The sequence below is a fragment of the Oreochromis aureus genome, linkage group 20 (assembly GCF_013358895.1).
Source record: "Oreochromis aureus strain Israel breed Guangdong linkage group 20, ZZ_aureus, whole genome shotgun sequence".
Classification (NCBI taxonomy): Eukaryota; Metazoa; Chordata; class Actinopteri; order Cichliformes; family Cichlidae; genus Oreochromis; species Oreochromis aureus.
The window spans coordinates 35,919,355-35,932,111 of NC_052961.1; the positions used below are offsets into that span (position 1 = coordinate 35,919,355).

The window sequence follows — 12,757 nt, forward strand, 5'->3', positions numbered from 1 at the left end:
TCGCTTTGAGAGCGATTTAACAATTTTCCGTTGTTGTTTTTCTTGTTGCGGGCAGGCCGCTGTTTGCTCTCTCAGGATGGTTGGTTTTGTCCTAAATTTGAATTTTCCAGTAAAACGATGTCTGCGGACTGCACTTTGAGACTTTACAGAATCTAAATGCCAACTACCTGAATATTTATTATTATTATATTAGTTTATTATCGTTATTATTGTTGTTGTTGTTGTGGTTACACATTTTCCCAAGTTTTCCAAAATATAGATAAACAGTTTTTACAGGATGAAAATAACAGGAGCGCAAATGCCAAGAATTTGATCCTGAGACAGAAAACTGATGAACCTGCGAAGTCATTAAAATAGGATGTTCTTGCGCCACGTTGTGGGCAAGCGTCAGAAGTCTTTCCCCAGAACAGGAGTTAAAGCACTTTAATAATAGGCGTCATTTACGATGAATGAATGTGAATTAGCTCATTCCTGTACCAGAGAAGAATATGCAGATTTTATTAATTCCCTTTCTTATTATAATGAGAAAAAAAAAGGAAAAAATAGAAATAGACTCGTTTGACATTTTTCTATTCTTACTGAACAAATTATTTTCAGTACTAGCTTTAGCATATCTCTCTCACTGTGCATGGCTAATTTACAATGACAAGTTACAAAACATAAACAGCATATCTGTTCTGTGCGATGAAGCCAGGCGTGCCTGTAGGAAACCCACAAAGGTACAGGAAAAATCCACAGAAGGCCCCGGCTGATCAAGAGGTTTTTCCTGAGAGGCAACAGTGCCAATCACTGGTGATTACCTAAAAATTTATAGTGTTCAGTTGAAGAATGTTAATTCAGTTTTAATTTCAGTTATACATGTAAAGAGATCCATCCATCCTCCCCTGCTTAGCCTCAGACGGCAGAGCCGATTCCAGCTGCCAAAGGACAAGATGTAGGTACAGCCATGACCCCGGGCTAACACAGAGAGACAGACAACTCTTCGTACCTATTGACAATTTAGATTCACCAACTAACCCAACCCCACTGACTGCATGTCTTTGGACTGTGGGAGGAAGCCAGAGTGCCTGGAGAGAACAGGGGGAGAACAGGGGGAGTCAAACTCAGGATCTTCTTACTGTGAGGCAACAGTGCGACCCACCGGGCCACCTGCTGCCCACGCAGACAAATGATCAAACAAAGACTAGACAAAGATAACCGGCTTCTCGTCCTATGGTAGCTGGGAAAGCTTTTAGCCCTCCTGTGATTCTGGTAGATGAATGGATGGACAAAGTAACTGACATGTGCCATCCTGGAAAGCATCACAAAGCAATTTCTAAGGATTTGGAACTCCAGCAAACTTTAGTGAGATTCATTTGTGGTTCAATCTCACAGATGGAGAACACTTGGAACAGTGGTGAAACTTCCCAGGAGTGGTTGTTCTACCAAAACTACTCCAAATGGTAAATGGCCTGTATTTGTATAGCGCCTTACTAATCCCTAAGGACCCCAAAGTGCTTTACACACCCAGTCATCCACTGGTGATGACAAGCTACATTGTAGCCACAGCTGCCCTGGGGCGCACTGACAGAGGCGAGGCTGCCGGACACTGGCGCCACCGGGCCCTCTGACCACCACCAGTAGGCAACAGGTGAAGTGTCTTGCCCAAGGACACAACAACCAAGACTGTCCAAGCCAGGGCTCGAACCGGCAACCTTCCGATTACAAGTCAAACTCCCAACTCTTGAGCCACGAACGCCACACCAAGTGCATAGACGAATCATCTGGGAGTTCATAAAACAACATCTAAAGAACTGTGGGTACCACTTGGCTCAGTGGAGGTCAGAGTTCATAATCCAACAGTAAGAAAGAGACTGGACAAAATGGCATCCATGGGAGAGTTCCAAGATGAAAATGACAGTTGACCAAAGAGCATCCTGATGATCCAAGGGAAAATATCCTGTGCTCCGATGAGAAGGTTTGAGTCCCATTATATTGTGGTATAAAACAAACATTTCATAAGAAGCTCATCATAGTAACCGCTCAAACATGGTACTGATAGTGTGATAGTCTGGGGTTCCTTTGCTGCTCCAGCACCTGGATGACTTTCTGTAATTGATAACAGTGAATTCTGCTCTTGATCAGAAAATTCCAGCCATCAGTTTGTACCCTGGAGCTCGAGCACATTTGTGTTATGCAGCACAGACCTGAACCAGCACGTCCACCTCTGAATGCCAAAAAACTAAAGTGTTATACTGCTTTAATCAAAACTCAGACTTGAATCAGAATCAGACAAACTTTATTAACCCCAGAGGGAAAGTGAATAAATTGCATGATCTTAAACAATGATTCATGAAAAAACCCTTCAGTGTGGATGAATTAGAACAATTCTGCAAAGAAAAGCAGACCAGTGTTGCTAATCAGTAACGTAAATGACTCAGTGCCAGTCATCTGTTGATTGCTCTGTCAAGGGTAACACAACCAGTTCTTGGGTTTACAGTGCAATTACTTTTTTCTCATAACAGAAGACTGTTGTCTAATATTAACATTTGTTCTATGACCTGAAATATGTAAGTGTGCAAATGCAAAAACTAAAGAATCTGCTGCAGATCTCCTCTGGTTAAGAGTTCTTCCACCAACCATCCGATGACTGCGGCTTGTGTCCAAGCTTGGAATGACTGCTGTAATCTCCTGCTTTGTTTATCAAGCTGAAGGATTTACTCATAATCTTCATGTTCTGGGGAGAATAAGGCTTTTAATGCAAAGTAGGGTCACAAAACTTTAATGCAACAAAAGTAACAATCAATTAAATACATGTACACCTGTACATGCTTTCCTCAATGTGAAGTATAATTAACACAAAGCTTTTGTCATTTACATGTTAATGCTGAGTTCATGATACATACTCCAACCAGCGTAAGTCGTGTACTGGTTAAGCTTAAATGTTTTTTAGCCTATTTTAAAGTGTTCTCCTGACCACACCCAGTGTGCCAAAGAACAGCATGAAGCAGGGAGCCGGTGCTCATGTACAAATCTGTTTGGAAAACAGAAGGATTCAGAGTCTTGGGGCAGAGAAAGCAGATTCCATATAGTGAATAATTTTGAATATATCAGTAGTATTCGCTCTCTTTCAATGGAAAATACCAAATTAGTTCATGCAAGTGTCAACACACTGGTGGCTGTAGCCCAGGAGGTGGAGCAGGTCATCTACTGGAAGGTTGGTGGAGTTAAATCCCAACATGCTATCGGATGCATGTGTCAGAGGATGAATGTTAGACAGAAAAGCATAAAGCATGTTGTACAAAGTGCTTTGAGTGTTCAAGTAGAATAGAAAAGCACGATATAAGACCCAGTACTTTAACAGTGTTTTCTAATCTAGTGAATTTAGACTCTATTAAGCGAGTAACATCACAGCAAACAGTCATGAAGATCAGGACAATTCAAAAATCCCTTCACTCTTTTTCTTTTTAAATGAAATTTTGAATTATAAAAATAAGTTTTACAAAAATCCTCAAGTCCTGAACTTTTCTTTAAAAAAACAAGCATTTATTATCAAACTAAACAATCTTCCTGTGTGGAATAAGCAGACAGACGTGATGCATATTTTATTACAGATGAAATATACAGTCACAACACCTGTTCAGTTTCTAATAAAGATCTATGGATGTCTTGAAATGCATGAAACAGTGTGGAAAAGTCAAAGGGTTCGCAGGCCTTCACCTCCACCTTGCGTCCACTGCAAACTGAAGCCAATCAGAAGCCAGACGAGGGAGCAAACAGCCAGGCTGTATTTCACTGCTGCTGGGCCTGCTGGTCCCCGTCTTCCTCTTTAACCTGCTCTGGCTGACCTTTATCGTCATCATCCAGCTGGTTTGCCTCCTCGGAATCGGCGGCGGTGGCTGCCAAGGCGTCGACAACACTGATGGTGCCAACCTGCTGTTGGACAGCGGCGCCCTGTGTGGTGGCCAGACCCTGCAGCGTCACCAGCTGGAACTGAGGTCCCACCAACTTAACGAAGGCCCCTGAGGCTGCTTGGCTGCTGGCTGCAGCTGTCCCTTCCTGACCGGCAGCAGTGGACAAAACTGTCAAGTTCGAGCCATCAGCTGAAAGCTCTGACCCAGAGAGCGAGGAGGTCAGGAGGGTGTACGAGCCAACATTGGTGCTGGGCTGGGCTCCTGCCATGGTCAGCACCTTGCCCAGCGGGAGGCTGGTCAGCTGGCTAAGAGGCAGGGTGATCTGGGTGGGTGCAGCGTTGACTGCGGCAGGACCGGAGACAGCACGCGTCAGCCGGGGACGCTTGGGCCCGGGAGGCACAGACACCGGCGTGAGGGTCATCAGGACGTTGTTGAGGTGCTGCGATTTGTTCTTCAGCTCCTTGGCTCGCTTCCTGTGCTCGTCACACTGCTGCTCCAGGGCTACGGGGGAGACGGTGAAGTACCACAAGATTTCTGTTACTCCTTCATGCAGAATGCAGTCATTTCTACAAAGTTACACAAATCACAAGCACAAGAAAGACCACTCAGGATTCTGCACTGACCGGCTAAGCTGCGAGTGTACTGCTCTCTGTAACGGTCCATCTGGCTCTTGTGACTAGCCAGAACCTTTTTCACAAGGTCCAGCATTCCAAAGTTCTGCACTATGTTGTTGAGTAAAACAGCATCTGAGAAACAGAGCAGTCACGCTGCGTCATTTCACGATCGGTATTTATTGCTTTTATTAGTCGTCTGTGGCAGGTGACTAACCGACCCACACCTGTGTGTGTTTCTAACCTTTGACCTGCAGCGGTGGGTCACATACTCTCTCCTGCAGCCCCTTCAGCACCTCCTGCAGCTCATTCTGGAAGTCCTCTACCACCTCTTCCAGCAGCCCCGCCTCCTTCACTGCACGCCAGAACGCAATGGAGTCCTCTATGCACACAAACACACACATCAATAACATGATTACCTGTGTGAGTCAGGTGACTCCACTTGATGGTGACTGTGTGTATGTAGGTTGCTGATCACCTCCGATGGCTGTGACCCAGCCTGAAGCTTCCTCCATCACCTCTGGAAATGATGCTGCAGCTCCATTCACTACAACAGAGACAGCACATGTGACTGTGGTGCTGGTTCAGAAGCTCCACTCATCTGTGCTGCGCTTTGGCTTCACTTTATGTTTATTTATAACAGTGACGTACTGTGGCTGAATTACTGCCAAATGGGATTTTTCACAGGTAACATGTTTTGCCAGTGTTCACTAAAACTAGCTCGGAAATAAGAAGCCCGGTTTTCTGTTTGCCTGTAACTATACTGCTGGATGAAGGTTAAAACTGTGCTCACACTCGTACATGCGGCCGAAGCATCGAGCTAAACCTAAAATCTGTGTTGGCAGGATTACACTGAGTGAGGCTAATGCAAAAGATTACTGATTAATGTTCATGATTCTGACCTCATCACGTTTGCAAACCTGCACATGGAGGTGTAACACACTCCAAGACTCTGCAAAGTTATTTTTACATCTCTACAACTAATGCTTATTTAGAGAGGACCGCCAAAGAAGATACGAAGCATTATTTAACTGAGGTAATGGAGTACATGTGAGTATTGTGTGTGACTCTGTATATATGATTATACCTTTTAAACAGGAAAGTTTCAAAGGCACATGGATGTAAACTGACACGTGTCTATGTTAAATGAAAGTCTGATAAGGAAACATCACATTTCCACGTCCAAACTCTTTACAGTTCTTATTTGTATTTGTTTTCAGTACAGTGAACAGAGTCTGTTAGTATTTACTGTTTAAAAGTGTTTATTTTTGGTTTATCACAGTCATTATTTTTTATGTAGTGTATTTGATTTGCACTAAATCATTTTGTAAAAGGACTTACAATCAGCTGATGAAGGCGTGGCGGGAATCACATCGCCCGACGAATCAGTGCTGATGGACACTTTAGTTCCCACCAGGTCTATTTTAGTACTGCGGCAGGTGTTGGAGCAGACCTTTGTGTGGTGATAGAAGTCCAGTTCACCAGAGTCCATGATCTTCCTGTGAAATTAAATATGATGAAAGGCTTTGAGGACAACAAGATGCACAATTTGCTGTAACTGTCTATCATGTCTGACAGAAGAGTGCCATCCTGACACAAAACACATTGAAAATAAGTTACAATGCAAACCAAAGGCCAAAAAAAAATATCTAGGGGAGATTTTAAGTATAGACAATAAATAAATAACCGCAGAGCGTGGGAATCTCTACGGGTTTATGAATAAATTAAATGTAAACAGGGGAGGGAAGAAAATATACACACACAAAAAAAAGAAAAATTAAACAGTATTTAATACTAGTTTGAATGAAAAAGTTATTTTTTATTGCATTGCACCCGAGACTGTGAGACCACCAGGCCCTCTACTGGTTGCTGTCGGGAACAACAAGCCGGCGGACGGAGAGGAAACAAAAGCAGAGATGCAGAGCTGGCTACCGCACCCAGCTGTGAATCCATGTTTCCATCCATCTTCCTCAACAACACCAGATCCCTCGCAAACAGAACGGAGGAGCTACAAAGAGATCGGCCTGGGAGTGTGGAGTTACCAGGCCGGACATTACCCCCCAGGACCGCAACAAAGACACCGCAAAGGGAAGGCGTGGTGAGCTCTGTGCTCCAGAACTGGTGTCATAACAGTAGAATTACAGAATGTCACTGCTCACCAGCCTTGGAGGTCATGTCCATTCAGCCCTTATTATCACAGGACCAACTGATGACAATTTACTCATCGTGGGCCAAACTAAAACGTTGCCCGGGTTTTCAAACTGAAGCAGCTACTTAAGGAGCGGAGAGTAAAAGCTCACTGAGAGTGATGCATTTGAATCAGGCAGAGACGGAAATCGTGACGTACTGCCAAAGTCAAAGTTTTGCAGAAGACATCGTGATGTTAAAGGTGGAGTAAAGAAACCTAGCCTTTGTTTAAGTTGAATCCAGTTATGAGAGTGAGAGGAAGTTTAAGCCGCTCAGTGGTGCCAGATGATTTCAAGCAGCATTCATTTTACCTAAATACTCTCATATTACACCTGAGACAGACTCATCATATTACAGCCCACACTGGAAGGGATCTTATGATGGCTAACTTGCATGAAAGATTTTAGATATCAGGGGCAAATCGAGCCATCGGGCCAGATCCTGGCTGGATATTTCATATGCAAGCATCAGCATGTACCAACCAGTGGGTGTATTGAGATTCAAACCTGTGCGAGATTTTTAGTGAAAACACCTATGCTGTCAATTTGAAGCTCCTATGTCGCCTCGTTTTCTATTACTGCATTCACAAACTTAGGTGTCCACGGCATCAGCCCGCCAGCAAGGTGACGACAGTACAGAAGGCTGATTTGAGATCACCAACTAACACGCAATGATAGCATGTCTCCAGTATTCATCAGAGGCCGGTTTTACTCCTGTAATATGATCAAGTCTGATGAAGGCAGCTATAAGAAGTCCTGCACACACTCTGAAAAGGTTGTGTTGAAAAACATACTGCACAGTGGGGTTTGTATCCACTACAGTCACTGTCTATTATTAACAAGTCCAGACCTGAGCATGGTGCCATTGAGTCGGATAGCTCTCTTCCAGTCCTTCAGAGTGGATTTCCCTGCTAAACACACAAACTCCTTTGGGCTGATGAGCTGCTCATTGAACTGATCAGAGGGGAAAGAAAAACAAGTCAGTGTAGATTCAGGACAAGCTAAGTGCTTTAAAAACGACTGTGTACCTGGACACATTTCACATTTATCCCAGGGCAGACGAATTTCTTCCAGATCAGAGTGGCTTTGACGTCTCCGCATGTGATTGGGTAGAACACATCAGCTTCCACATCCACCTCTTCACTTAATTTCACTGCAAAGACAGAGACGCAAATATCTTCATAAGAACATTGAGTAAACTGTAAAGTAACGCCATCACTTACACTTTCTTTTATTTACTTCTGAAAAATTCAGAAGAGTGAAAAATGGCACGGCAGTTTATTCTTTACAGAAAATTAGCCAAACAATGTGGAAAACAAGAAAAATCAATCCAGCTGAAGCTAATAAAGAAAAGTGCCGTTCAAATTACCAATCATTGCGTCTTCCTTTGCCAGTGAATCTGCTCTGATGGCCTCTGCTTCCATTGGTGCTACTGTGAGGACATTCTCCCTGAGGGGGAAAAAACATGGCTCAGCTCAGCAAACTTCTACACATCAGTACATCTGCTGTACTTGATTTCATGTACGATATGTTATTTCGTATATATATGACTGTCAAGTAACCGGAGTTGGCAGACCACCTACAGTTTATCTGTTCTTTATGTAACTATTCTGCATCTTATTGTACTTGTTTGAGTTTATTTTTAATGTTGTATCTCTCTCACTTTGTATGACCGTCATCTTTTAGGCCATTTTATAAATTTTCCCTTTTGTACATGTTGAGTGATTTTACATTTCTGTGTTTGTTGCATTTCTTTGTAGTGTGCACTTTTGCATATTTTCATTTTGTGTTTTGTATCTCTTTATAGCAGTTTTGCATTTCCATCTCACTTTGTAGTCATTCCATATGTCTGTGTCTGTGTTTGCATCTCAGTCACGTCATTCTTGCTTCTTCATGTTTTGTGTCTTTTAGACACAACTCTTTCTGGTCATTTGAAGTCTTTGTACTTCTTTTAACTTTATATTATTATTTGCAGTTCCATTACTCATCTTATATCTTTCACATTTATTTTACATTTTGACCACAAGCCGTTGTGTGCAGTGAGTATGTGTTACCCGGTCTGAGGGGTCAACTCTGCAGTCACCAGCACTGCTTTATCCTCCACTGCCACAGAGGGGAGGTCCTCGCTCCCCGATTCTGGTAAGGTGACGATCACAACCTCATTCATTTCCTGCATGTTTACCTCTGATGAAGCCATGGAGACTCAGTGGGGCTCACCTACAAACAGGTGACAGCAGGGGGTGGACAGATGTTACTGATTGTATAATGTTGTTAAAGATTTAGTAATTAGAATAAATGGTCTCCTGACTATAGCAAAAACACACCATAGTTCAGAGAAGGCTGGGAATGTGCAGGGTTATTCCAATAATACTGGGAATAACTGCAGAACGTCAGCAACTGTATACGGGGGCTAAATGGCTGCTAGCTAGAGTAAACAATGACAGCATCTACTGTGTACTTTGTCTACACTGAAAAACTACATGAGACATCACTGTTTTATGACGGAATTAACTTGTCGGGGTTTGAATTTGTTTGCAACAAACTAACTAACATATTGAAATGAAACATATTGAAATGAATTGAACGTGTTTGCTTTCTAGTATGCAACGACACTCCCGCAGATTAGAGTAATAAATAGGGAACTGAATAAGCTTACCTTGGCCTTGGGACGTGAAGTTGAAAACGGTGTGTTGGTGTTGCCCCGACAGAAAGGATGCTATCTAGTAAATTTGAACCTATTCCAGTAAATTACTGCCAAAATGTAAACCTGCTAAAACCAATTGGCTGATATCCGTCTCTTTTTGTCTTCATACATAACATTGCCGCTCTATTTTCCAGATTTCTGAAGCCTAAATTTGAAAACAAATACAATTAAGATTTCCTGCTCGTACCAAGCTAGCATGAATTGTTTTCTGTGTAGTTCTTCTTCTTTTGTTATTTTTTTTTGGTGGTTCGCGCCCCCAGATGGTACGTTACTGCCCTCCATCGGTGTGGAGGCTGAAATGCCACACAAAAAACTACCTAACAAATTAGTCTGTCTTAAAAAAAAAAAAATGAAATATAGCCTGATAGTTTTCACTTCTTCACTTCTTTATGAATAAATCAATAAGGTGTAGTTTCATTTCAGTTTTTGGATCAGGTGTCTATGCATACCCTCATATTTCCTGCATTGCAATAAAACATGTTCTCCACTGCAGACACATTTTCCTGTATGCTATTTTTCTGTTGTGCTGTTTAAATCAGTGTGTCTAAGTCTAAGTCCAGATATGACTGTCACCTCTCCTGTGCTTTCTTGTGCTTCTCGTTTCTCTGTTTTCCTTTAAATTTTGTAAAAAAAAACCTCTCCTTTCCTTTCTTCCTCTCATTGCTTTTGTCACCTTTACTTTATTCCCTGTCTTGTTATGCTCTTTATCCTTGTCCTAACGAGAGTCTGTTTGAAAAACTCTTTGTGGCTTCCTTTGCTGTCCTCTCAGCCATTTCATGTCTTTTAACTTCATAATGTGCAGGTACCCATTACAAAGTGAGCATAAGCCCCCTCATACTGATTCTAAAAAGTGTTTGCTGATCTGTATCAGAATGTCCTGTTGATGTCCACCTGGAAATAGCAGCAAAAGAAACAAAGAGAGGAAGAAGGGAATCCCTCAGAAAAACCTAGAGCCCAGCACAGAGGTCAAAGGTCAACGTCGCTGTCCTCCCAGAGAATCAGAGAAGAGACTATATACCTCAAACATGAACTATGAATATATTAATGAATATATAAATATATTGAGTGTCTGTCAAGTCTATTTTATGTACAGAGCACATTTAAAGAGGAGAAATTGCCCCAAAGTATTTTAAGGACCGACACATTCAAATTCCAGGTAAATAGTTTTTTTAAAAAGCTTTAAAATACACAAAAGGCTAAAAGGTGTGTTTTTTGTGTTAATTAATTATTGTGAAAAGTGGAAATAACAGTGACTTAGTAGTCATTATGATGTGTTTGCAAATTTGAAAATTTATTTTGACCATAAATCATGGCTGCTCTCCTCGAAATAAGCTGCCTTTATAAGTCACAGTATCATAATCATAATTGGCCCTGTGTTTACTTGGTATCTGCAATATCGCATAGCACTAGAGGGAGGGAGACTTCATGATAAATGGATGGAGATGAGGTGTGAATGGGCAAAAAATACAAATAAAATTAAAGCTGCAAGCAGCGATATGAGGGCCCTCGCACCCCCGGCGCATCGAGCCAAGCCCAACACCTAAAACCAGCGCTTCCGATCTGATGTCACATTGATGGAATTCATGCATTTAACCACCAGCTAAAATTTCATCTCATTCAACCATTATTATAGTCGTCCCACTAGGTGGCGCTCTAACCATTACTGACAAATGGCATAACAAACATTTCCGAGCTCGAGTCTCATCACGCCTGCGACCTTTGGGAGAGATTGGACATTGTGTTTTTGAGCGACAGCAGGTTACTGCTTTTTGGCGAGGGATTGAAACTCCACGTGCCGCCATGACCACCCCGTTTCCCTGAACGTAAAAAGCTTCGCAATTTAACATCACAAAGGTCTTTAGATTCCACACACTGGAGATCGCGTAAATCTAATGAAATCCCTTGGAGGAGTTCGTCAAAGTATGAGGCCTGAAAAGAGGGGAAAATGTCACCAAATTTACACATTAATTTTAAAATGGCTGACTTCCTGTTGGATTTGGGATATTGCTCCAAGAGACTTTTTTGTACATCTTGATATCTCCAATAAGCTTGCCAGGTTTCAAACTCATACATAAAACACAGAGCAGGGGCTGTTGTTTTGAAATTTTGTAGGGGGCGCTGTGGAGCCTTTTTGCGCTGTTCAAGGAAAAGAAACATATAAAAAGAAATCCCTCATCACATTAGAGGTGTGTGCCAAATTTCAAGACTTTTTAAACTTTTCAAGCCCCTCAAAAGCCACTTCATCTTTCATGGTGAACTGCGTTGCCACCAGGGTGCGCCGTTCAGTTTATAGTCACAATTTTCTCACTGAAGCATCAAGAGGGACTGATGGTGATATTCACCGCTTTTGAGGTGGCCACGATGAACCTGTGAAAATCAGTACAACAAAATGAAAGACATGACATTTCCTGGTGCCACTAGGTGGCGCTCTACGTATTCCTGACAATGGGCATATCAATCTGTTCAGGGCGGGTCTGACATCATCCCTGTAAAATCTGGTACTGATCAGATTGGATTTCATTGAGTTACACTAATTTGTTTCTTCATGGCGAGACCTCAATGTTCGCCATGCTGCTGGGGTCACACCCTTCAGCGAAAACTCACAGTTTTCTCTGTAACCCAAGACCAACTCCTTAAGGCTTTCCTGGAGAAATTTGAGGCTGCAGATGTCACCCATTACAATACTGTACCCCAAAGTGTAAAACATGACATTTCCTGTTCCCACTAGGTGGCGCTGTCCCTGATGTCAAATATGGCAGTTGAAATATGTTCAGGGGTGGAGCCTTATCATATGTGTGCTCTTTGGTCCACATCGGACCATGTATGAGGGAATGAGAGACGATAAGATTTTCATGGCGAGTCATCGAAATTCGCCGTGGCGCCACGGCCTCACAGTATCGCGAAAACTCAAAAGCTCCGCAATTTAACATGGCCCAGGTGTGTAGTTGACACTGACCAAATATGAAGCTTATATAATCAAACCCAAAGGAGGAGTTCGAAAAAGTTCGAGGCATGGAAATGGCAAAATTAGAGCCAAAATGTCACCTTCACTTCCAAATGGCGGACTTCCTGTTGGGTTTGCGTCAATGGGCCCCAGACTTTTTTGTTCGTCTTGGCATGATACACATGTGTGCCAGATTTCAGACATGTAGCTCAAACGATGTGTTCGTAGGGCTGCATTTAACAAGGCATAGGTGGCGCTCTACAGCCATTTCCCAGTGCTCATATGTAAAACCAATAAAATACAAAATTTTTCACCAGACCTGGCATGTGTGCAAAATTTCAAGAGTTTTTGAGCATGTTAAAGCCCTCAAAAAGGCCCTTGTTTTGCCTGAATAATAATAATAATAATAATAATAATAA

At 42.4% G+C, this 12,757-nt stretch overlaps 1 protein-coding gene across 1 annotated transcript; it reads right to left on the minus strand.

The window, feature by feature from the left end:
- Positions 1-2,745: 2,745 nt before the first annotated feature.
- gmeb2 (glucocorticoid modulatory element binding protein 2) lies at positions 2,746-10,189 on the minus strand. Its single transcript, XM_031726715.2, has 10 exons — positions 9,347-10,189; positions 8,745-8,907; positions 8,060-8,139; positions 7,719-7,843; positions 7,541-7,644; positions 5,846-6,003; positions 4,983-5,051; positions 4,749-4,886; positions 4,517-4,639; positions 2,746-4,394 (listed from the first exon to the last, which is right to left on the minus strand). Exons 2-10 carry the CDS (start codon positions 8,885-8,887, stop codon positions 3,772-3,774), a joined length of 1,563 nt encoding a protein of 520 aa, XP_031582575.1. The 5' UTR covers positions 8,888-8,907; positions 9,347-10,189; the 3' UTR covers positions 2,746-3,771.
- Between the last annotated feature and the right edge of the window lie 2,568 nt (positions 10,190-12,757).